Genomic DNA, 26179 nt, shown 5'->3' on the forward strand with positions numbered 1-26179 from the left:
GTTACAGGCAACCGTGGGATAGCTAATATGAGTCTTGGGAATTGAATTCCAGTCCTCTGCAAGAGCAGCAGATACTCTAGACCACTTGGGCCATCTCTCCTATCCTGGCAAACAGTACTTTAATGTGAAAACCTACATTTGACCACATTTGGAGTTTGTTTTGTTTTGTTTGTTTGCTTGTTTGCTTATTTGTTTGTTTGAGACAGGGTCTCTTTATATAGAAATTCACTATGTAGGCCAGACTGGCCTCAAACTCACAGACATCTTCCTGCCTCTGCCTCCTGAGTGCTGGCATTAAAGTCATGCATCACCACGTCTGACCTGAATATTTTTTTTAATTATGTGTGTATGCCTGTGTGTCTTTGTGGAGGTACGTACACATAAGTGCAATTGTCAAGGAGGCCAAAAGAGAGTTCTTAACACTCTAGAGCTCAAGCAATTGGATACTGGGAACTGAACCTGGATCCTCTGGAAAACCAGCACACTTTTAATGACTGAACCATCTCACCAGCCCCTGGATCTGAGGAAAGTACAACTGATGAAACATTTGCTCACATGGAAACTCAAGAAGAAAAAAAATAATATAGCAAACATGCTGCTTTAAAACTGTAACTACTTCTCTAATTCGAAATTGAATCAATCAATAAAAGACCAATCAGCAAAGTCATAGTACAAATAGACACTTTAATATTGGTAAAACAGTAATCTGGGGGAATAAGGACATTTTCTAGGATAAGGTATGTGAAAAGTTAGTGTTCGAGTGATCATGGGAACCCTGTTCTTCATGCACTAGAAAAAAAAAAAACACTCAGGTATCAGCACAGCACAACCTACATTAATTCTGAGTAAACCAGGCCACAACCAGACTCATAGGCCTAGTGGGTTAATGCTAGTTCTAAGGATTTCATTATCAACCTATTACCGGATGATTAATGGTTAAGAATGGATGTCTATTCACAAATATGACTCAACTCAAATCACATAGGCAGGAAAAAGAAGGAATGGAGCATAGACTGACAGTAGGGGCATAAAGAATATTCCCAACAGTAACAATAGACAACACGAAACCTTGAGGCTCTGTGATCTTGAAGTTACATTGCCCCTGAAGCTGGCTTTCAATTTACCTCCAACTTCTTCCAAGAATGGGAAATTTCAAATCATCTTTGAGTATATAATGTGTAAATGATAAGTATGTAAAATGGCAGGAGAGTGAGAAGGGGTAAAGACAATTCTCTAATCCAGGCATTACCTACCGGAGTGTAATCTGTTTTTAAAAGCTGAGAGAAACATTACTGCATGCAAATGTTTTGTACTACTCCAATATAGGAGATAGTTTCTATGGTTACCATCACTTGTCAGAGGGGATACACAGACACTGAAACTTGTATCCAGTGGGAGCTGGGTAGTCAAAGTAGTGTGATTACCCTTCACTTTTATAGTGGAATACAGGTCATAAGGTACTCAAGACAAAAATCCATCTCAGCAGAAGAGAAGGTGAAGGACTTAGCAGGAGGCAGAAAAAAAAAAGACTTCTTTCTCCTGGGTATCAGCCTTTAAAAGTAAAGATCGAGGAACTCACAGATGTCTTCAAGAGTTTATTGGCAGTACGCACATGCTTGGTGAAGCCACGGGCTGTGAGGAGAACAAGAGTCAGGGCTTTGGGATAGCAGATAGGAAGGAAGCTCTTTCCTTGACCCCTCTCAGCCTCTCAAGACATTACCCTCATCCCTACTATCTTTCCTCCTGGCTTTTCCTTTCTGTGTGCCCCAATTTGCCTTTAATCCACTCTGATTCAGAACTTTCATCAGCAGGGAGACAATGAATGCCCAAGGAGTATTTGTTCTCAGTCCAGGATCATAGAGACTCAGCTCAGTACTGAGTGAGAAAAGATAGTTACTGCTATCCTGTGTCTTTGCCACCTCCCCATCCATGTCCCTTACCCCTTTTCTCATTTCTTTCCACCCCCAATTACACATTTCAACCATATTTCACCATAGAAAGACAAGCTAAGGGATCAGGAAAGCTGAGTCAGCATGGGAGAGGTACATGGGGGACTTTGCAGTGCTCACTCTCTGCCAGGCCTAGAGGCACAGGAGCTGGCTTCTTAAAGGAGAAAAAAAGGGGGGGCAGGGAATGTGCTCCTACCTGCATTGTTGTGAAGCCACACCACAGCCTTTCTTTCTAGAAGTCCCCACTCATCCTTCAATTCTTTGCCATTGCCATGCAGCCAGATCACAGCCAGCATTGTGGCCCAAGCTGAGGGTTCCACCACCTGCACAGACAGTGAAGATCCTGATACCCAGGATGGAGCAAGAAGTCTCTCAAGTTGACAGAAACAAAATGTCACTTATTCCCCATCACATATCCCCAAACTGCTGGTGCATGGAGTTCTTTGGTTCCCTTCTAACCCCACCTTGCACTTAGTGTGTCAGATGTTTTCCCTGACTATCAAGTTAACAACCCACTGAGTCTTAGGATGGAAAAGTCTCTAGCTATAAGTCCAGTGCAACCACTAGGTCAGCCGTGGGAACCCATCAAACACTTCTGAAGAGGATGGTCCTGCTGTGCCCAGAGAAGAACATACATAAATAGCTGTGTTTATAAAATATTTTGGTTACTATGGAAGGGGGAAACAGGAAAAAATAATGTCAACTCAATAATTATAACACACACACATTAAAACAAATGTCATACAAAAGTAAAATGGTTTACCCAGTGTTATCCTGAACGATAGAGGTGGAACCAAAGACCAAATCAGTTTTTACTAATCACATTGCTAAATTTGAAAACCTTAGTAAAATAATATCACCCACGGGTTTTTACCCACTGTTTTTAGACTCAGCAGAACAATGGACATTCCTGCTTTAAAGTGTGACTCTCCATATTCAGAAGCAGCCATTTTGTCCTCTATGAATGATGGCATTTCACTACTTTGGCTTCTTCCCTAGGAAAGCTGCTCATGGAAGAGTAAGAATGCCAGGCTTGTTCTCCTTCTCTATGAGATCATGACAATTTTTTAAATATACCCTGAAATGGCCACATCAGGAAGTAAACATATTTGTGAAATTCACTGGTCACAGCAAAAGGATTGGGCTTTACAGGTCAGCCTGTGGCCTCACCAAATCTCAAACCTCTTGCTTCTTGACGTATTATCAGCCAGTTGAAATGTCTGGTTTCACAAATAACTTCTGGTAAGACATTGTGTCTTTCTTCTCCTTGTATAAGTGAGAATTTAGAACCAATATCTGTATTTGCTTCTATTTATAGTATATGTTGTGGTCATTTTATGAAATAAAATCCAGATGATCTGATCTAATACTTTTGGAACCCAGACCCACTTCTCTATTATTTTGCCCATCAAGATTCTATTGCATAGCTTATCTCTTAATTCTGTTATACATCAATAGGAACATTTGGGCCTACATGTTCATCAGAAACTTCATTGGGAATACTAACCTACAAAAAAGGCAGAACTTGGTGTATTTGAAAACATTTCAGTTTAAATACTTAAGAAATACTACAATTTAAAATACATTCACTATTTAGTGCTATGGATTTTCAATGAGTTTGCACTTGGTCCAGATACTTATTTTTCCAACAAAATCCCTTGTACTCAAATATTATACACCAGGTCTCTTGATTTCTTCATTCTGTTAGCCTGGTTGCCATCTTCAAATGAAAGCTGTTCATCTCATATGCATTGCTCTCAGTCAATCTGTGCTAAAGTTTCTTGATTCCTGTATCATCTTACCAATTTTTATAAATTATCCTTTTGGTTCTTTGTTCTAAAACAGAATTTTCATATGAAAACACAATGCTAGACATATATCCTTTAAAATTTCCAAACACCCACAGTTTTAAAAGTAAAAATAAACAGCATGATAATTTTAGTATTTTGTTGTTGTTTTGAGGACTTCAAATTGCAGGGTCTTGTACTTGCCCAGCATGAGTTGTAAATACTTGGGAACTGTATCCTTCAGTTGTTCGTGTATTTTATGTAACTCCATATACTGCAAATCAGCAGCTTAACATGTAATCCAAAGCAAATAAGTTCTGCAATGTGTTTTTGTGCTAATTCTTTGAAATAGCTATGTGCTCAACACACTGTACTTTAGTTTAAACTGTGGCTTCTTATTTTCCATTAGTCACACTCCAGAGATATAGTAGCCACCTACCACTAGTGGATACTATACTGGACAAAGTGGCTAGAGACCACATGGAGTTTATTTCATCACATTCCAGGTTTAGAAATTACTCAGAATAAAATTTGTCCTTCATTTTTCTTGCAATTTGTCCTATATTCCACAAATTGCTCACCAGTTAGATGGTTTATCAAGTTATCTGACACTTTTCAGTGTAATTCATCCACACCACCTTAATTCAATACATTTAAAGTAGTTGGTCAGCCTATCATAACTTCAGTAAACTCCGAGTAAAGTGTAGACCATACCCTTTGATCAAAGGTGAAGCCATAATGGGACTGTTATTAGGGTTCTTAAGAAACAGACTAGCATTGAACACAACTCTACCCATCACAGGCAGATAGCGATTGTAACATTCACTTACATCTATAAATAGTAACACAAAAGAAAACTTCTCTACTTAACTGACGTGAGGAACAAGTAACAGCATATATGCTAACTGCTTAGCTAGCTAATTTTTACTTTTACAACTAAAATAACTGGCATAGAACATAAATGAGGATTAGAGATTTTCTTTTGTCATCCAATACCCTTGGAATGAACTTGATATGAATATTAGCCTATTCTTGCTCCATTATAATCACAAAAACTATCAATCTCTGTTTACTAGATATTAATCTAGTCCATATCACCCACATATTCTCCTATTTTAAACAGACCTTGATTCATAAGTTTTACCGCTACCAGTATTATCTTCAAAAACAAATATTAATTTCTTTGATTTTCTTTGGGTTTTACCTCAGTAGGGTGTGCAGCCTTTATGTCTTCCAAACTAGTACCTAGAACCTTAGCCAAATCCTCATTCATATCCCAGGAACCATCTGCATTTTGGAGAAGGATCAGCTGTGCAACAGTATGCTCCATGCTCCCTTTGAGAAGAGAAGAAAAGATAAAGTGTTGGGAAATTCTGTTGCTGCTGCATGTTTGGCCTACCTGTGTGGCTTTCTGAATTATGGGCCATGCAGTAGCAAGAGTGCTGCAGAAAGAAAGCCTTCAGAGATACTCATGTGGTGTCTTCATGCCCCAAATGTGAAGGGATGGCCAGAATAGAACAAGCCAAATAAGATGTCAGCTCAGTTCTGTAGGCCCTGCCTAAAAAGAGTATATGTAGGAAGGGATGGCAAAGAGGGATTTGTCAGTCTAAAAGGCTGGGAGCCCATTAGAGGTTTATAGATCCTATATTGTAGTCCAATGGAACTGGGCTGACCGTGGCAAGTATGGGTACTGGACAAATCTCACCTGCTATCAAGTGCCCCCAGTAGATTTCTTGGTAGGGAGATTTGGAAGACTGGTTCTTTAATCCCCATAGATCGGAGAAACAAACTAAGGTCTGTCTCACCTTGTTCATGAGTAGGCGATCTGTGTATGTTGGGCGGCTCAGGGTGAGTATCTGTGTGAATCACGCATTTTGTCGTCTGGCTGTAACGAGGCTGTTGGGGTGTGCCTAAATGGATGTGTGACAGACAAACCTTCGTAAGACAATGTCCTTGGGAAAATCACCACTGAGATTGTAGGGACCATTACAATACGTTGAACTTAAAAGATTCTCACCGTCTGGCATGCGCGCTGTGAGTGCGCAGTACCCGGGGCCTGCACTCCTTGGAGGCTGGGCTACGGGAGTACTGGCACAGGGTAGAAGTAGGGGGAGACCTGAAAGACAGCAATACCAACATTTACACTGCAGTATCCATGTTCTCTGAAGCTGAAAGTGATAGTGAAATTGGATGATTTGAAACACAAGCACACGCATCTCCTTCAGCTTTAGTCAGCACCTATGCCTCTCATTCTTTTCCCACATGTGGCAGGTCTCCTTGTGCACTCTCCAACCCACCCTGCTTTCTACCTCCCTCCCTCTGAAACCCCTAACACACAAGAAATAATCTTTGTGTGTGTATCTGTGTGTCTGTGTGTTATTTCCTTGGAAGAGGGACATTTAAGACTTGTCATATGGAAGGACAAGAAATAAAATGGAACTTAAAACTTGAGAATGTTTTAAACGTTTTCTTTACGTAGTATTCTCATAGAGTAAAAACAATCCCTTATTCATAGAAGTATTTATAGGCTAAAACTTACCATTAGAATAACTTCTTGGCCTCATGGAGGAACCACAGAAGAGAATTGGCCTTGGAATATCTCTATGAAACAGGGGCCCCTGGACAGGCTCATTGAGCTCCTTGTTGATGGCAACAAAAGCTGTGAAGGAGCTCATGACCCCAGACTCTAAGCTGATGTCCAGCACATCTCTCTTATAGATTAGCGTTGTCTCCCTGTAGCCAAAGTCTCTGGCCTGGATCATGGACTTTGCAGCAAGACGATGAATGGTGAGGCTGAAAGAAGAAACTTCCCGAGAGTAAGAGGAAAACCCACGTGCCTCGTAGCTGGAACTCTGAAAAGTTACACATCACAGACATAAGGGAGTGGGAGAGCAAATGGGAGGGAACAGGTGAAGTAGCAAGAAACAAAACATGGTTTTAGGGATGCAGTTGGGTTCAGAGTCAAGGGAAGGAACTCAGCCATCAAAACCATAGGGATAGAAAAGAAAGAGGGAGAAAGAAAACAGAATTCTCACTTGTCATCAGGCTGGGGTTGTAGAGAAAATGTCACCTTTTCCTCATAACTTTTGCCATGAAGGGTGTATTTGAGACACGCTTCACCTGTAGCCTCGTCTTGCTATAAATTAGAGAAGAAAAGTGAAAGAGAGGCATCACTAGGAAGATGGTGAGGGTGTAAGCTGCAGCCCTCTCCATCCCCAGCTTTATATATTCAACTTTCTATCCAGAAACCATGTGTTCAGGAGAGCAGAAACCTGGTGTGATGAGAAGAATGCTTGGCCAGATCCAGGTTGCAAATACAATACCCTATTAAAATTAAAAACCATCTACTTTATTTACTGAATCTGCCGGGGCAATAGTTGCACCAAGAAGAGAGACTAATATTGTGGACTCACCGGTATCTGTCCAGTCAGCAGGCTATAGGTGATTAACCTTTGACCTCTAAAGACAACAGTTTGCTCTGGAGATAGCATGTGTACAAACAGCCCAGGAGGCAAATCCCAGCTCAGAGAGATATCCTCTACTACAGACTGTAAAGAACGTCTCAGGGACCTAAGCGCCTGGAGGAGAAGAAAGGGCAGAGTCAGTCAAGCAAAGATAGTGATTGGTACCATTAATGACCTACTATACCTAGGGGTCATAAGACATAATGACTGTTATGACTAATTCCTACTGCTATATAGAGAGATGGCCTTATTGCTCCTCCTTTGCAATCTAAAGTTCAGAGATTTAACACATAAATGTGAGAGATTTACTAAAGATGGTATCAGTGAGGCAGAAGCTTAGGCATATGTCTGAAGAGGTCTTCTCTTTGCACATACGAATAAAATGATGCATTAATTTGAAGTCACTTTGATTTTATTATACATAGCCCACTTGATCCTTCTCCTTTGCTTGATATCCTTTGCAGTGATGGTTGGCTTTAACACTAGAAGAGGTCCTGAAGTACACACCTGGACTCTTAGGAACGACAACGAAAGCTCTTAGTCTGTCTCTCACGTCAACACAAAACCCTCAACTCTCAACAACACATCTCTGAGCTTATGCCTAAGAGGACTAAAGACAATTTTTCCACATACTATATTGGGCCCTCTTTCCATAGGCTAGAATTTTCCCCACTAAGTACATGAACTAAATATTGGAGATATGAGGAAATCTGCCCTGCAGGGAAGTTAGACTCCTGCCCTTGAAGAAATACCCCACTCTGTCTCAGATTTTATTTATGCTATTCACTTCTTTACACATGGTGCCCCCCCCCACCTTGGACTGCATCCTGTCGTTGCCTGTGATAAACTCTGCAGTTCCCCCTGACACCCGAGCAAGGTTCTTTATTAAGCTGGTAGAGGCCCCTTCTCCAATGCCAAATGTGAAGCATCTGTGAATGTAAGAAGATGGAGGTTAAAGAGAGAACTTGATTGGAATGATCAAATTAATGCATCATCATCAATTATATGAATACAATGTACTAAGGAATAACTGTCATTCACTGAATATGTTCTATTCTAAAGATACATAATAATACATCTCATAGTTACAATACAATTTATCTATCAGGAGTCTCCTGAGATAATCTCATATTTCATTTTTCACATGAAGATCTGGAGCATAAAAATTAAAGAAATCTGTCCCAAGTCACATCCTACTGATCTTTACACACACACAGTTTCTCTTTAATTTAAAAAAAAAAAAAAGACATAAAATGTCAACAGCAGCTGGGCAGTAGTGGTTCATGCCTTTAATCCCAGCACTGGGGAGGCAGAGCAGGCAGATCTCTGTGAGTTCAGGGCCAGCCTGGTCTACAGAGAGAGATCCAAAACAGGTACCAAAACTACACAGAGAAACTCTGTCTCAAAAAAAAAAAAAAAAAAAAGTCAGCACCTTCCTGACACTGACAATGTTTGTCCTGGCAGGCGCAATGTCGGGATGAGGAGTATGTTCCTTGCCCTTCTAAGGGTAGTCCTCATTCTGTCCAAGTCTATGCATAGCAAGCAATGTTTTATCCATGGTTTAATTTCCCAAGAAGAACAGTATACATACAGGTAGTATACTATTAGTAAAACTAGCAAGCATTTTAGATGACATCAAACATTGTAAATCAACACACTGTAACTTAGGACTGTTTATTGGTCTCTTTTTATTGGGTTAGTGTAAGTCATAGCTCCCAGTGGCATCAGTTTTAAGATCAATGCTCTAAAATATTCAAGAACCAGGACCAACTCATAATTACAGAGAACTGACTGGGATTTCTCATCCTATAGAACACAGCCCAGGGCTGGAGAGATGGCTCAGCCGTTAAAGGATAGGCTCACAACCAAAAAATATAAGAACACAGCCCACCATGATCTTTATTAAAATTTCTAATATAAACTTTCAAATGTGATCTATATCTAAACTATAAATTATCTTTATGTATAAGACCAAATTGTAAGTTTATAGCATTAGACTTTTTGCCTAGAACTCACTAAAGTGCTTCATATGGGTGCTAATAAAAACATTAATTACAATGACAGCAAAATTTCATGACACTTAAACTGTATCAAGATAATTCCTGATGTTTATATAATTTTATTATTTAACAATCACAGTAAACCAATTAATAAATACTATTACTTTCTCCATTTTTCAGGAAAAAATATAAAGCTTAGAGAGGTGAATTGAACTCATCATTTAGAAAGCAAATAACTATGTAAGTGTAACTTACAGGAATTAAATAAATAGCTTAGGTTCAAACATTCATTGTGAGCTCTGCTCATGGGAACACTAGCTGCCATTTCCTAAACCAGCAGAAAACTAGAGAAGATCTACAAATATTTCCCTTTCATTCTCTGAGAGTTTCATGTATGTCTACAATGTATTTTGATCATGTCCACACTTGATTACCTGCTCCAAGTCCTCCCAGACCCTCTGCTCCATCTATTTTCCCTGCCAATTTCACATCCTCTTTTTATAGGCCAATGAGTCTAGTCAGTGTTGTCCCTTTGTGAACGGGTGTAGGACCATCCACTGGCACAAGGGCAACCTGTCAGAGGCCACTGCCCTGAAACAAACTGATTTCCCTACTCTAGCAATTTGCCTATTTGCCCAAACTTCACAGGTAGAGTGTGTCTCTCTCCTAGCCATGCCAAAATTTCTACAAAGTATTTTTTTTACTAAATACCATTTGAGAACATTAAAATATAAGATAATTGAATTATGTCTTTACCAAGATAGTAAGAACATATGAGTTAAGACCTTAAAAGGCATCCATTACCTTCTGGAACAAGAAACAAATACAAATGAACAGGCAAAAATGTAAGCTTGGGTTTTCAATGAGCAGTGTCCCTTGTAATAGAGTGTTGAACAGAATCCTCTGGGGACATACTCAAAAGGTTCAGGTGAATTGGAAAGGGACAGGCCATGAAATTCACTAGGCTCTGGAGAGATTGATGTTGTCAGCTGCTGGGCTATAGAACTCGGAGAGGAGAGTAAGAGCTTTCAAAGGAACAGTACCACTTGGACACTAAAGAACTAGAATTTGTCATGGGAAGCATCTGAAAACAAAAATGGGAAACTTTCAAGCATTGGGAAATTGCATAATGCAATTATGAATGAATGACCATAAAAAGCATTCAAACATTGGGAAATTACATAATGCAATTATGAATGAGTGTGCATAAAAAAGAAATCAAAGTTAAGAAAAGTTCTCAAATCCCATTACAGAATGGCATGTCTTGATTTAGAATTCAGGTACAGATATGGATAAAATTTATATCTCTAAAATATAAATCATAAACCGGATAAACTCTTTTAGTCAACCATCTAAGCAAACTTCTCAAGATATGAGGTACAGAACAGCCAAGAAATGCAAGGACTTTAGAAAAATAAAATAATAAAGTTAGAAACAAATGGTAATAAACAACAAACCATATTTTGAGGAAGGGTAGGTTTTATTCTAGGTCTAGACACACACAGGAGTTACACAGTGTGCTCATATGCATTTATTTGCCCTAGTACTTATGGTTTTGGTAGATTTCTACATTTTACTTCTTATAAAACATTTAGAGTAAAAAAAATAAAATGACCCATTGATCTATTTACTGTCAGTTTAGAAAAAAATAGGGCAAATTAGTTTTTTATGTAATTGATGTTATTTGGAATATTGCTTTTATTGGCCTTGCTAAAACTCAGTTTCCCCAGTAGAAATGAGACTGTCCTTCTACCTGTGCCTTTTGCTGTGGAACTTAGCTTCCTTGATTACATTAAAAGTTTCAGCAACTTCTCCATCTGTGAAGACAAAGACCTGCACAAAACAAACACCAGAACACCCATAAGGCCACTGTCAAGTTCATATTAAGAGAGTAGAACTTAACTCGAAACAATTCAACTAATTTACATCAAAGTGTCTGGTGCCTCTTTAAACAGGCAAGAGACTCCTAATCTCCAGTGTTGTGTCATTTAGAAGGTTTGCACAGGGTCAGTGCCAGATGCAGAATCCTTGTGAGTTTCAGCCATTACCTACATTAGTTTGTCTCAGTTAAGAAGACAATCTTCATTTCACTCTCCCATATAGTAGAAGCCTGAACTACATACAGCATTTCCATAGTCTTGCACTAATATTCAAGACCATACATTCTTGAGAATTTTCATCCCATCCACCTCTTCTGTTAGTCTTGTTCCAATTCTTACCTGTAAGGGATGCCCTGGAATGGGGGTTTTCCTAAAAACTTTCCGTAGTGGTGTTAAAATTTCTGTCCCTCCTAGATCTGCCAACATAAGCTTTACTTTCTCCACTGCTTTCTCCATGGATTCCTGAGTGTATTTCACACTCTTCCTGAAAGAAGAAAGCACATGTGGTCACGTGATGGCAGCATCAGGTTGCCAGGGCTGAGGAGCCCCATCAAATAACAATCCTATCCAAATTCCCCCAAGCCCAGTCAGCTTTTCACCAACCTTTTCACAGTGCATTTCCTACCCTTAAAATATATTTTATATGATTTTACAACATTCTCTATGTGTGTGTGAGCGCACGCCTTCTTGCACATGCATATGAGAGCATACATGTGGGAGATCAGAAGACAACTTATGGGAACTGATTCTTTCCATCCACCATGTGAGTCCTGGGGATCAAACTTGGGTTGTCAAGCAGGGCAGCCAGTATTCCTACCTAGTGTATTTCTACCTGTGTTGTATGTTCTACCTGCGTTGTATATCCTATCTGTGTTGTATGTTCTACCTGCGTTATATGTTCTACCTGCATTGTATCTTCTACCTGCATTGTATGTCCTACTTCTGCTTGACCTCTCTTTCTAGAAACTTACGGAAAAAATGCCTCATGAGTGGATCCAAATCCATAGATGTTGAAATAGCAGCCCAAAGGCAAACTCTTCAGTAGCAGAATCAGTGTTTCCTGAAGGTGAGGAAGTAGGATGAGTAGAGTAATTAGGCACAAACATAACACAAATGCCTGCTATGACTGAGGAGATTGTGGACCGTCATGCTACTTCTTTCTGCCTTCTACTCTAGGGAAAGCCTGAGAACTCAGACAAGGAACAAACCTCCATCTCAAATGGACCCTAACTGAACCCCTCAGATCCATCCTCTGTGAGCATATTATTCATGGGAAAGAAAGAAGCTGTTTACCTTGGCAGCATCTATTCTCAGTTGAGACCTGTTCTGGCCACTCATCGGGCTCTTCATACTTCCTGAACGGTCCATAAGGAACACAAATTCTCCACATTTTGTTGAAGTCTCCACTTCTGGTATATCTGGATAGAAACTCACCATTGCAGAAGGTGCTCCCATTAGAGTATCTATACAGAAAGAATAAGGACCTTGTAAGACAAATAGAAACTCAAGAATCCTAAAATCCCAAGAACACTTTGCTGATACAGCAAATCTCAGTTACTTGGGAGGCTACAACAGAAAAATTACAAGTTCAAAGGAATCTTAGCTACACAATGAGTCCAAGGCCAACCTGGGCAGTTTAATGAAGTCTTTTCTCAAAGAAAAAAAAAAGGACAAAAAGAGTGCTGGGGATATAGCTCAGCTACAGAGTTTGCCTAATATGTGAAAGACTCTGGATCCACTCCCCAGAACACATACTCTCATACACTCACTCTCACTAATCTCCCTAAGTCTATTGTGGCCAGAACAGTGAGGTGGGAAAACTCAAGCTCAAACCCTATTTTTGTTGTTGTTGTTTCTTTCTCTCTTATGAACAGTCTACTTGCAAAGGGCTGGAGGTGAGTTACCTATATTCAAGAGATACAAGTAGAAGAGATGTGAACATGAAGAAAGAGGGTTGGCGTGCCCAGGTAACAGTGAAAATTCTGTCAGTGCTGATACATGTTCATTTTCTGGTACCTCAACAAATTAATGAGGCACACTATGTTAGCATTTGCCAAAATCAGCCAATGAATTTGAATGCCCTCAACAAATCAAAGCCATGGGAATTTATTTCATTGGCCATTAAGACTTAGATTGTCTCATATAGCTTGGCAGGTAAATCTATCTGCTGCCAAGCCTGAAGACCTGAGTTGCTGTTCTGGACCCACATCATGGAAACAAGGAGTGACTCCTGCAAGATGTCCTCAGGCCTCCATACATACAACATGGCACACACAGCACTATGGCACACAAGTCCACACGTCCACACACACAGAGTAAATAAATATATAATAAAGATGTTTTAAAGACTAAGTACAGTTGAAAAGTGATGACAATGCTCATGAATGTAATTCTTAGGTTGACAAATTATAAGAAGGTTGCTAAGAATTATGTATGCCAGTGTAAGGCTATCTGCTTTGATTATGATGTATTCACTGATATTCCACAGATGAAAGGGATGTCTTGATATTGATGCTGAACTTCAAGGACCTTATTGAAACAATAGTCTGAAGAAGACTGCTCTATATGCATGTGTTGTTGAAATCATGGATACATTTTTATTTAAAACCTAATGAAAATTGATTATGGGATTGAAAAACAGCATTGAGATGTAGGTTCATTGAGAAAGGCAAGGTTGTTGTAACCCCAGAACTATTGTTTAGAAAGTCTATGAGATTACACAATTATACTGTACTATCATTGCAAAGTCAATCTGGGATGTCAAATCTGAATTCTTACTAGGGCTGTGGCTCAGTGTAACCATAGATAAAAGGGTTCAGGTCATTGTCTTATCCATTGTATACTCAAATAATTGAATAGATAACATAATAAAGTAGGTATTATCTAAGAAGGATTTGATAGGATATTAGTGAAAAGATAATTATTACAGGATCCAAACCCTAGGATATATAATATATAATGTGGCAATAGCTTTTTGTTTAATGTGTGTGAGATGGATTACTTCTCTGGATAAGATGAGCTTACTGGTGGAGTACTTCATGGCTGCTAAAGAAAGCGTTCACTAAAAGCATAGGGGAGGAACAACTAAAGTACAAACATGGGATGGAACTCCATGGGAAAGGAATTGCTTCTAGTGAGCTGTCTATAACTGTCTTGGGAAACTCAGCATGGGCAGCTGGCTCTATGGAAAAATGACTGCAAAGGTTACTTCAAATTAAAGCCCAAAGGTTCATATTAGTGAATTTAAATATGAAGCTGTATTGGACAAATGTTAGCGATAAGAGGTTGAGATGGCATTAAAATGAGTCCAAACAATGGGCCGCACGCAGCCAATAACAACTAAGAATATGGCCAATATATACATGTAAATCAAGTGTATGGTTCTTGAAGGTCAATTTTGTAGATGATGATGCCATGTTACATTGTCAAAAGGCCAGGCAGATCTGCATGGACAAAGATGGTCAGTAATGCATCTTTAAAGCATTTGTAAAGATACACAATCATAATCTCAGCCACGGTCCCTAATGATGCAGAACTATACCTACATGGAAAATATCCCAGAAGCAACAGGATCACTGAACCAAGTAGTATAATGAATGGTGGCTTAGGAAGGCCCAAGATTACAAAAGATTGACATGTGCTATACAAGATAGAGTTACAAAGAAATCCCCTGCCCTCTCTCTCTCTTACTTGAGGTTTGGAAAAAGACAGACCTTAAATCAAGAGACTAAGCTTACTAGGAAGCTAAAGAGAAATTTACATACTATATTTAAGAAATTAAGAAACTAGAGGAAAACAAACCATTCAGAGGTAGATGGTGATGGTTTAATTAATAACCAGGCAGACACAGAGCTTGGCGTATAAGATAATTAAAATGCTAAAATGATGTTTATATTATCTTGATATGAAAAATACTGAACTTCACATGAGATTACGTGCTGATGTGATCAACTGATAAAAGTTATTCATGGAATTTAAAAAAGACAGAGCTCAACAGTCCCAACCTAACCACAATGACTGCTTTCATATTTCCTACATTTACAAATGACTCCTTCTAATCTCTCTATATTATACGGTAATTTGTTATTTCTGAGTTACTTTTCCCTTGCTTTCCATTTTTAGAGGGTTTTTATTCTAAATTATTTCAACTTGTCAATGAGTATTATTTTAGTAAGTATGCTTTAAAGCATGTTTTTGGAAGCATAGGAAATTTTATTCCAGTGGTATTTTCTTATTTACCAATACTACTCTGCTATGTTTATTCATATCTACATTTGTTTCCTGAAGATTCCAAAAATTAGAATTGTCTAAATTATCATGAATGTTAACACATCTGATGCAAATTCTCCTACAATGCCAAGTTATCTTGCTGCTGACTTTGAAACAGGCAAATTTTATTGTATTTATTTTTAGTGTTCTCAAAATATATTTTTATTTATTTTGATGACTTTATATGTGCATATAAAAATTCTGGTCATACTCACCTCCCCACCCTCCCTTAGATCTTCCCTACCAAACACCTTTTATTCCACTACAAGTTCCGTCCCCAAATCATGTCTTTCGTTTTGCTTTTGGTTTTGTTTCATGGCCCCTGAATTTTATCAGGGCTGTCCTCATGGGCCTGGGTGTTTCAACACACTTTCTGAAGCATGAAGCATTATCAGATTGGACATGTTTGATCTTTTGAGAAATGAAAATGTTATAGAACTATTTTGAATTGTATTTCTCTCAAGACTGGTTATGGTTCATGTTTATACCATTTACATTTTTTTCTTTTGAGTTATTTGTTCACATTCTTTCTCTAACTATTTATTAGTGCGCTTAAATTTGTCTACAAGACACAACCACCTTAATCTTTGCTAAACTAGTTTTGGTTGTAGAAGTGCAAAGACTCTCAGTATTTTGTACTGATAATGTTTTCCTGGCCACTTGACAGAACAACGAGAAGGGAAAATGTTTTCAGGGGGGTTTTAAGACAGAGTGTCCTGCTAGCAGGTGACTTACAAGTGAGGAAGAAAATACCTGATTCTCTTTCAGGCATCCCCATCTCCACAGCTACACTGGGGCTGTGGACCTTCCTGTAGAAAATCAGGAGTTCCACATCCCGGTCAAACTTGTGTCCTTCAGCCAAGGTAATCTGAGTAAGAGACCAGCAGAGAAGACACATTAGAACTGCCACTGATCGCTTCGAGAGTTTGAAATCAGAGCTAAGACTACAGGTTTCCATGAGCAGCATGAAAAGAGTTACTGTACAAAGGGTATGTACAAAAAAGCAGTAGGTCAGACAGGGAGGAGGATCCAGGAAGGTTGAGTTTGGACCAGGTCAGAAGAGGATCCAGAAAAGTTGTATTAGGACTAGGTCAATAGCTAAGGCACAGAGGATTGGCAACTCTTACACTATTTACCTGAGCAGAGGTCTTGCTCTCTCCAATGTAGTCAATGGAACTCAAGGGACAGTTGCATTGGATTGTCCTGATACCAAGCTGGGAGCTGATGGTGGCAACCATGCTGAGTGTGTAGGGCAGGTCCTCCAAAGGGACTATTGGGGTCTTCAGATCCAGGCAACTGTCCACAGATTGATCTACAGAAGGAACCTTAATTCTGTTCCTTGTCAACACATCAAGCACTCCAGAACCCTACAGTGCTTTCCCAACATATGCTACCACAGACAGGTATCCAAAATGGAGAGGTACTCACCAGAGAGATGGTATCTAGGATTCAGGATTGCTGGCAGCACATAACGCAGGGCCCCATCATCTTCCAGAGGAAGCTCTTGCACATATTTCAGGGTGAGTGCCACCTTTGACCCTGGCTGCAGGTTTCCCACGTTGCAACGGAAGACATCCCTGGAGCACTTATCTTCTTCTAATAAGTAAGCCTGAAATCCCCCAGAGAGGGCCTCTTCATACTCTTGGTGGGCCTAGGGGGATAATGGGAGGGGTGGGAAAATAAGATGAAGCAGACATCAATGAATGGACAGGATGTACATAACACTCAGTCTGTTCCAGAAGGACTTTGATAGGTGCTATAACTGGTAGAGCTACACTCTGGGTGTGTCCCAAATAATTTTAGGCAAATGGATTAGAAATAAATGAAGGGAAGAACATTCAATACTAGAATTTTTAAGTTGCTCTATTTGATAAAGTCTAAAGAGGAAGTCCTATGGAACCATGCAGGGGAGACATTGAACTCATCCTTCAGACCTGGTACTTGTCCTGCAACTCTGCCACAATTTTCTTCCCATCCACCAAGGCCTCAAAGCTGTGAACAGCAGAATCTTCATCCATGGGAAACACAAAGAAGGCCTCCAAGGGGACTTTCTCCTCATTCTCATAATTTAAGGTTGCAGACACACCAGCCACAAAATCATTGATGGACACAGTCACAGCAATGCTCTTCAGTGCCACTGGGGAAAGATCAGTGTTCAGTAGTTCAACAAGATTTGCTAGAGTCAGACTCACAGGCTAGAACTATCTAGGGTCTAAAGAATTTGGCATTAAGAGTCTTGACTCTTGCTTACCTGGGTCCTTTGCACCTGTGAGTAAGCCACTAGAACGCACCATGTTGACACTGTGTTTCTGTGAAAAGACACATTATCTGCTACAGCAGATGGTTAAAGCCCACCATTCAAATACCAACATCTTATGTTTCTCTGGCAGAATGCAAGGAGACACGCAGAGGGGCAGATTTAGAACCAGGAGGAAGAGGTGTGGAATAAAGGAGACAGAAATGTCAAAGATAAGCTTCTTTTAAAGGGCACCCCAGGTGGGAAGATGCAGGAATCCTGAGGTGCCCACAAACAGGAACTCTTGAGGGTTGGTTTACACTTCAATTCCATTTTCTCTAAAGGGTGACTAATCCTCTACATCTCATGCATACTGAACAGGTACCATAAGTTTAGCCCTTCAGAATATCAGTATGCCCTCTTTAAGATGAGAACCATAGTACCAGCATACAAACGTGTCAATTCATATGGATGAGCTTGCTAGATGAGGGGAAGATCCTTAGAAGGCATTCATCAATGATGACAGATGTTAGCAGTGTTCCTGTTTTTATATTCTGTATTTTTCAATAAATATCTGCTGCTTATTACTTCATTCATACTATTCAGAGACCTGTATGTGAGTAGCTGTGTAATCCCAGGGATGCCTGCATTTTGACTCCTTGTTGGTGAGCTGTTTTGTAGGTCAGAATTCAAACACACCACCAGTTTTCAGTCCAAGGGGTTTTTTTTTTTTAAATATACATATGCGTATTATAAGTGCAACATAGCCTCGATTTAAAACTAGTATATCCTGCTAGGCGTGGTGGTACACACCTTTAATACCAGCACTTGGGAGGCAGAGGCAGGAGAATCTCTGTGAGTTCAAGGCCAGACTAGTTTACAAAGGGAGTTCCAGAACAGCCACTGATATTACATAGAGAAACCCTGTCTCAAATACACACACACACACACACACACACACACACACACACACACACTAACCTAAGATATTCTAATTTTATTTCTATAATATTATAATATTTTAAAAATATAGCATATGTTATGTTGTAAAATGATGGACAGAGTGCATGCTTCCAGGTTATGATTTACATGACAGCGTTATCATAGGGCCTATAGATTGTTTGTGTCTCAGTGTTTGGTAGCTATCCAAATTTTAACAGCCTTGAAGTCCATTAAGGATAGACCCCTTCCTCATGGCTGGCTTTGGACCCCACATCCTGGTAGCACTGAAAAGGGAAACATGACCTTGGTCCCACATTCCCACTTTAGGATTGAAAATACATATGGTGTGAAAAGATGGAAGTACTAGGGCTTTGTTGGAGGCCATTAAAGGAAAGGTCCTTTATTGAGGTCAAAAAATAAAATCTGAGTTCTAACTTTGGTCCTGGGTAGCACCATACATTACATATTATTGTCCTTCCCTTAAGAGTTAATCCAGTTGGGCCTGTCAATCACCTGGCCAGGAAACTCTCTAGAAGGCTGACAGCTAAGGAGATAGGGGGAACAACTGTCTTTTTAATGAGATAATCAACTTACCAACCCCCTAGCCCTCCTACAGTGTGGAGTTCACAGAGCTCCTATACACAGGCCTCCAATGTCTGTTGGCTTATGTGAATATTAATGCAAAAAGCTTTATCTTTTCCTTTGACTTATTTTGTGTCTTTTTTATATACCAACCCAAAGCCTGAGCATGCTTTTCTTGGCATTATGGCTTTCTGGATGTTTCTGTAAAGCCTGTCTCTTCTTTCTATAGCCACTTACATGCATAACTTAAAAGGCACCAATGGCCTCTCTTTGTCCTCCTGGCATATGTCAAGTTGGTTTTTTTCTCCATCTCTAATATCACTAGCCTTGAGCTTCCTTCCAAGTTTGCTTCTAAATTCTTTTATTAAAGAGACTACAAACCCATGAAAGTGAACCCTATTTTTCCAGTAGCACTAATGATGGGCCTAAAATTTTCCATGAGAGTATTCTGTACCAGATCATTCCCTAGCTTTCCTTCCCCAGCCATAACAAAATGTGCCCCACACTGCCATGGCAGGCACCAGCAAGGGTACTTTTCACTGGAGCTGAAGTGCCACTGTCTGGATCACACAGCATGCTAAGGACAACTGTTTCTTTGATGCAGGTGTGTTGGCCCCAGGGCAGCTGATTCATGTACCTCCCCTTCCCTGAGACCTACAAGCCATGGAAATGAAGGCTCTTGAGAGGTCAGCTTTTCTTTGTAGCACATCCTCACCTCAAGGATTCTAAAGCACTTGACAGTGATACTCCTGGGCCAGTGATCCTCATCTAAATCACAATTTCAAATGCATTCTGAGTTGTGAAAAAACATTTGCTTAACATACAGAGCATGTGTGTATGCACACACACAGAGAAGGAGGGAGGGAGGGAGGGAGAGAGAGAGAGAGAGAGAGAGAGGGAGGAGAGAGAGAGAGAGAGAGAGAGAGAGAGAGAGAGAGAGAGGAAGAGAGAGAGAGAGAGAGAGAGAGAGAGAGAGAGAGAGAGAGAGAGAATGCACAATCACCATGCTGATCACACATCTGATATACCCAGCCCCACTCCCACAAATCCATCACAGCTATGATTCTGGCTCTTCTCTCCACATTATTCTTCAGTAACTGTGGAATAAATCCTGGCTGTTAAAATGGTTTCTCACTTGATAGCAAAACAGGAATTGCAACAGATGAGCACACCTTAAAATAATATTCTGCAACAGGTATATGAAAGCAGGGAGCAGCTAGGAAAACAAGCTAAGAAAGGGGGGCTTCCTTTAAATGAAAAATTATGTATTTCTAATAGCAGCAACAGGGAGGTTAGAGCAGGAGACTCACCCCAAAGCAGCTCAGCTGGAGGATGGACTGTGTCTAACAGAGGAGATCCCAGGCTTGGCCGTGGCCACTGCAGGAGGCTGAGAGGAGAGAGGCAGACCACAATCACCTGTAATGAAAAACAAAACAAAAACCCTTTATCTCCTGAAGCCAACCTCAGAGTAAATTTCCCTCACGGAGGGATTTCACCCTCCCTTCCAACCTTTCTCATATGAACAGTCAGTTGTGGAGTCTTTTTTCTTCTGTGTCTCAGGAAGAAACTGAGAAAGGTGCCTTTAAGTATGTAGAGGGGGAAAGTACTCCCAAGTGTGACCAGAACTACTGACCCTGTTGCTGCTGGAGGACAGAGGGATTCTCACTGAGTCGGGAGGGATCTGCTCTGGTGTGGACCCCTTGAGCAGCGAGACTGCAGTGACAAGGGGTGGGAGTGAGAAGAAACAGCTGGCCACACCCCCGCAGTTGGCTGATGGGAAATCCAGAAGCTAGAAGCATAGCTTTCCAACAAAAAGGGGGGGTGGGCATTGCAACTTTAAATTGTCTGCCCTTGATTTTCAGTACCCTAGAATTTATAAAAGGTCAGTTTTCCTGAGGGATTTTTTTCTTTTTTTTTTTCTTTTCTTTTTTTTTTTTTCCTTTTTTTTGCATAAGGTCTTGAGGGCTCCAAGCAGTTTGTGAGGTAAGAGGCTCAAAGCTGCACTTATAGCACGACTTTACCTAAAACTGATAATTTAGTTGACTGTGAAAGGAAAGAACTTTGGAGCTGAAAGGAGGAAAGAGTTGAGGAAGTAGAGAGAGAAAGAGGCGGGAAGAAACAACAAACAGAAAAGCAGACAGACAAACAGAAGAGAGGAAGAGGGGCTTGCTTGAGGCTATTAGATGATTCAGTGATTGCTGCAGCCGGAGAAGTTTTCCCTAAACTTCCAATGGCGCAGAAATCTCCCACAAGTACTCACTGGCTGCAGTTTGAACAAACCCCTAAAGAGGACGGGCCTCCAAGACCTGAGGAGATGGGGGAAGGGAAGGCAGTTTAGGTGGGGGAGGGAGTAGGGCAGTGTGTTTCTAGAGCAGAGACTGGGATTTGGTCCCAGAATCTGCGCTGCCCTCACTTACCTTCCCCAGAAATCCAAGAGCTGTGAGTCAGGAAAAGTGAGAACAGCTGCAGATGATTTTCCTGCAGGACACGCCCACTTCTCTGGCTCTGCTGTAACATAGCAACTCCGTGACTAAAGCATCCGCAGAGAAGAGAATCCCTTTTGAATTTCACAGCTTGCTGCTTACCTCTGCCTGGCTTCTGCAGAGGAAGGAGTATAGGCCAGACAAGCAATTTGTTTTTCAAGAGAAAATGTTGTCAAATTACAAAGAAACAAAACAAAACAAAAAACCATAAACAAACAAACAAAAAACCGGCATGACAATGAAATACTTTTGTAGGAGACTTAATTGCCAACGGCTTTACATCCCTGTGCTTCTAGTTTCGAAATTGAGGCTTGTGTATGGAGGTAACCATTGGTCCAGAGCACACATGTTGCCCCAAAAGGCAGCACAGTGTCTGTGTAGAAATCACATCTGGTGTCGTTTCTCACTGTTGACTGGCTGGAGTATCTGGCAGCAAAAGTCAGAAGCTGGCAAAGTGAGCAGAGTTCTCCCTACAGTCTGGTGGAATAAGAGCCTTAAGACTTGAGTCTTCTGCAGGGCAGATGCGAAGAATATGTTGTAAGAAGCAGAACTGGGCAACACTTATGGCACACTGTACACAAATAAATAGGACTTTATCGTTAAGCATAAGTCCAAACTTGATTTTAAAACAATGCATGATTTTATCTTTACAGATATATATATATAGCAATGTTGTGCAAATTTGTGTTTTATCAATAATAAAAGATAAAAATATTGTTATCCAACTATATGTAGCTGGAGAGCTTCTCTCCAGGTGCCACCAAGCCCCCATGTCCCACAACCCACGTATAAAATAATCACTCAGCCGCTTATATTACTTATAATCTGTATGGCCATGGCAGGCTTATTGCTATCTACTTCTTTTATCTTAAATTAACCCATTTCTATTAATCTATAACTTGCCACATGGCTCGTGGCATACCTGTACCTTACACCTTGCTTGTCATGGCAGTGGCTGGCAGCTCTCTCCGCCTCTGCCTTCTACTTCCCAGAATTCTCCTCTCTGCTTGTCCCACCTATACTTCCAGCCTGGCTACTGGCCAATCAGTGTTTTATTTTAACCAATCAGAGCAACACATTTAACATACTTGAACATTCCACAGCAACTATATTAACGAGTTTTTATATCAGCTGGACACAAGCTAAAGATTCATTTGGGTAGAAGAAACCTAGATTGAGAAAATGGCCCCCCAAATTGGCCTGTGGGCAATCCTTTGGGACATTTTCTTTTCTTTGTTTTGAAACACACACACACACACACACACACACACACACACACACACTTTCTCTTCATCATGGGTTTTAGACATTTGCACTCATATTTACCATTTTTGCCCTTTTGTTTTCCATATGTTTCTGTCTTCACTTTTACATTCTCGTTGCTACGGTTTTCTCACTCTCTTTTGTTCAGTTTTGGTATTGTTTTTCCACTCTCTTTCTCTGTTTCTCCTAGTTCAGAAGTCCCAAACTATCTTCTTTCTAGCTGCCTCCGGTTCAACGATTAAAGCTTAAGGGACAGAAGGCCTTGCCCTTTCCCCCAGTAACTCAGAAACCTCAGGGTGCTCTGACCAGGGTCACCTCTTATCCAGCTGAAATCACGTCCTTTGCCAGTGTACCAGGCTCTTTCCTAAACACCAGGCAGAGGGATTGTTCTGCGCAACCCTAGGGCTTCAGAACAGCCCTCGCTTGCTGGCTTGCTCAGCATTTTTTATCTCGGAATATTGCACCTTCCTGAGGACATTTCCTTCTTTCTGGACACATTCTTTGATGAAATCCCTTCACAGAGGTCTGCTGTGGTGAGTACTTCTGTAATTTGTCCAAAAACATTTTTGTTTTCCCCAAATCTTTAAAAGGGAGTATCTTTTGAATTCAATTCCAGTTGGATTTTTATCTTACAGTTTCTGTTGTCCTGAGAGAGAGATCTGCCTTTGCTAAATGACCAATTTTTACAAGTAAAATTTTCCATTTCCTTTCTTGCTGCTTTTACATTTGTGTGTGTGTGTGTGTGTGTGTGTGTGTGTGTGTGTGTGAGTGAGAGAGAGAGAGAGAGAGAGAGAGAGAGAGAGAGAGAGAGAGAGAGAGAGAGATCTTTAGTTTCACCACAAGGTTTATTACTTGAATTTAGTTGATGTTGTTGGATTGGGCATTTGTTGAAACTCTTGAATCTGAGAGAGAACAGAAGTCTTTATCACCTCAGAATGCTACCCACCTTTATCTTTAAATGCCATTCTCTGTATAGTCTTCTGTCTTAACTTCCAGCAGACATTTGTGAAATTAATGCTTGAACTCTGTTCTTTGCCACTAATTCTCTTCCTAATGGTCTCTAACTTAGCATTGAGTTTTCATACTCAGTCATTTCCTTCCTCCCTTCCCTCCTTTGTTCCTCTCTTCCTTCTTTCCTTCCTTTTTTTTAACGCAGAAACATGACAAAATAAAATTTAAAATAAAGCAAAAAAAAAAAATCACATCAAGGCTAGACAAGACAAACCAACAGAAGGAAAAGAGCCCCAAGAGCAGGCACAAAAATCAGAAACTCACTTGTTCACACACTCAGGAGTCCCATAAAATACTAAGCTGAAAGCCATAATAATACTTAGAGGACCTGGTTCAGGCCCATGTAGGCCCCTTGCTTGCTGCTTCAGTTTCTGGAAGTTCATATGAGCTTTGCTTGTGTTGATTAAGTGGCCTGGTTCTCCTAGTGTCCTCCTTACCCTCTGACTCTTACAGTCTTCCTGCCTCCTCTCCCTTGGAATTCCCTGAGCTTTGACAGGAGGATTTGATGGAGATTTCCCATGTAGAGCTAACTGTATGTTCCAAGGAGACTCTCTGTCTCTCTCTCTCTGGCTCTGGCTCTCTCTGTCTCTGATGATTGCTGAATAAGGCATTGATCTGTAAGTGTAGCAGAATAGCTCTCAGAGTCATTTTACCAACCCTTTTTAATTTTTTTTATTTGACCAGTAAAATTTGGTTTTACCCCAGTACTTTGAGCTATCAGGTCTCAGATTCCTGGTCACCCAAGCAGTGTCAGGTATGGGTTCCATCTTGCAGAGTGGGCTTTAAGTCAAATCAGATGTTAGTTGACTACTCCCACAAGTTCTGTGCCACCATTGCCCTAGCATATTGTACAGGCAAGGCATGTTACAGGTCAAAGGTTTTGTGGCTGGATTGGTGTTTATTTTCCTCTTTTGGTAGCCTGTAGATTACCTTCCTGCACCAAAGATACTAGAATTTAGGGGTGAAGGTTCTATGTAGGCACCAGCTCAGCATCTCCATGTTCAGTGAGTTGTGAGTATGTTGTCCTTGGCAAAGGAAGTCTGCTGTCAGTTTGTGGAGAGCAACTCACTGATTAGACAAGGTTGGTTGAGGATTTTTCAAAGGGCCCTTTTGGCCAGCAACTCTCTCTCTCTCTCTCTCTCTCTCTCTCTCTCTCTCTCTCTCTCTCTGCATTCCTTCCAACACTATCTCCCCAGCATCACCCCATCTGATTCCTACCTCCCTCCTCCAGTCCCAGTGTACTCATAAGATATACTCTATATTCCACTCCCAGGGAGATCTATGTATCTTTACTGCCACCCTAGTCCCGTCCTCTATGCCTAAATTCTCTGGGTCTACAGATTTGGGCTTGGTTATCATTTATTAATGGCTAGTATCCTCATATAAGTGCATACATACCAGATTTATCTTTCTGAGTCAGAGTTACCTTACTTAGGATTAGTTTCTTCTAGTTCTGTCTATCTGCCTGCAAATTTCATGATGTCATTTTTTTTAACAGCTGAGTAATACTGCATTCTCTAAATGTACCACATTTTTTTATGCATCCTTCTCTTGAGAGGCATTTAGATTGTTTCTAGTTTCAGGCAATTGGTTGAGGAAGTGTCCTCATGGCAAGATGAAATGTCTTTTGAGTATATGCTCAAGAGTGGTACAAGGAACCACCGTATTGATTTCCATAGTGGTTCTACAAGTTTGCTTTCCCACCAGCAATGGAGGAGTGTTCCCCTTGTTCCACGTCTTCACCAGCATTAACTATGTTATTAATTTTAGCCATTCTGAGAGATATAAGATGAAATCTCAAAGTGTTTTTGATTTGCATTTCCCTTATGTTTAACATTTCTTTAAGTGTTACTCAATCATTTGAGTTTCCTCTATTGAAAATTCTCTATTTAATTCTCTGTGCCTCATTTTTATACTGTACTGTTTGTTTGTTTGTTTTTCCTGTACTTTCTTGTGTTCTTTATATTTTTGATATTAATCCTCAATCAGATATGAAATTGGTAAAAAAAAAAAAAGCCTTTCCCATTCTCTAGGCTGCCACTTTCGTCCAAATGAAGGTGTCATTTGCCTTATAGAAGTTTTCCTGTTTCACAGAGTCTCATTTATTAATTGTTGATCTTAGTGCCTGTGCTGTCATTGTTCTGTTCAGAAAATTTTCTCCTTTGTCAATGAGTTTAAGGCTATTCCCTACTTTGTCCTCTATCAGGTTCAGTGTGTCTGGTTTTATGTTGAGATATTTAATCCATTCAGATTTTAGTTATGTACAGGGTGATAAATATGAATCTATTTGAGTTCTACATGCAAGCATCTAGT

At 40.3% G+C, this 26179-nt stretch overlaps 1 protein-coding gene across 3 annotated transcripts; it reads right to left on the reverse strand.

The window, feature by feature from the left end:
• Positions 1–664: 664 nt before the first annotated feature.
• On the reverse strand, positions 665–21726 carry LOC118587996 (von Willebrand factor A domain-containing protein 5A-like). Of its 3 annotated transcripts, none has more exons than XM_036194244.1 (20): positions 21527–21726; positions 20420–20496; positions 17601–17658; positions 17284–17486; positions 16778–17000; positions 16486–16661; positions 16103–16217; positions 12374–12543; positions 12052–12140; positions 11420–11564; positions 10954–11033; positions 8015–8129; positions 7150–7314; positions 6772–6872; positions 6276–6529; positions 5754–5852; positions 5542–5646; positions 4941–5071; positions 2146–2272; positions 665–1632 (listed from the first exon to the last, which is right to left on the reverse strand). In XM_036194244.1, exons 3-20 carry the CDS (start codon positions 17641–17643, stop codon positions 1547–1549), a joined length of 2427 nt encoding a protein of 808 aa, XP_036050137.1. In that variant the 5' UTR covers positions 17644–17658; positions 20420–20496; positions 21527–21726; the 3' UTR covers positions 665–1546. The 3 variants fall into 3 exon arrangements, with proteins under 3 accessions (XP_036050137.1, XP_036050136.1, XP_036050135.1); XM_036194243.1 differs by having other exon boundaries at positions 20420–20525; XM_036194242.1 differs by lacking the exon at positions 21527–21726 and adding an exon at positions 20743–20830 and having other exon boundaries at positions 20420–20525.
• Positions 21727–26179: the final 4453 nt, after the last annotated feature.

The sequence above is a fragment of the Onychomys torridus genome, chromosome 7 (genome assembly GCF_903995425.1).
Source record: "Onychomys torridus chromosome 7, mOncTor1.1, whole genome shotgun sequence".
Taxonomy (NCBI): domain Eukaryota; kingdom Metazoa; phylum Chordata; class Mammalia; order Rodentia; family Cricetidae; genus Onychomys; species Onychomys torridus.

What these genes read in the sequence shown, in the direction of transcription:
- LOC118587996 (XM_036194244.1), bottom strand. Translation starts at nt 17,643, where the DNA reads ATGGTGCGTTCTAGTGGCTTACTCACAGGTGCAAAGGACCCAG. An exon ending in GATGCCTGAAAGAGAATCAG is followed by an intron (nt 12,544 to 16,102) that starts GTATTTTCTTCC and finishes CTTTCTGTATAG; the next exon opens with ATACTCTAATGGGAGCACCT. An exon ending in TGCTGACTGGACAGATACCG is followed by an intron (nt 6,873 to 7,149) that starts GTGAGTCCACAA and finishes TCTAATTTATAG; the next exon opens with CAAGACGAGGCTACAGGTGA.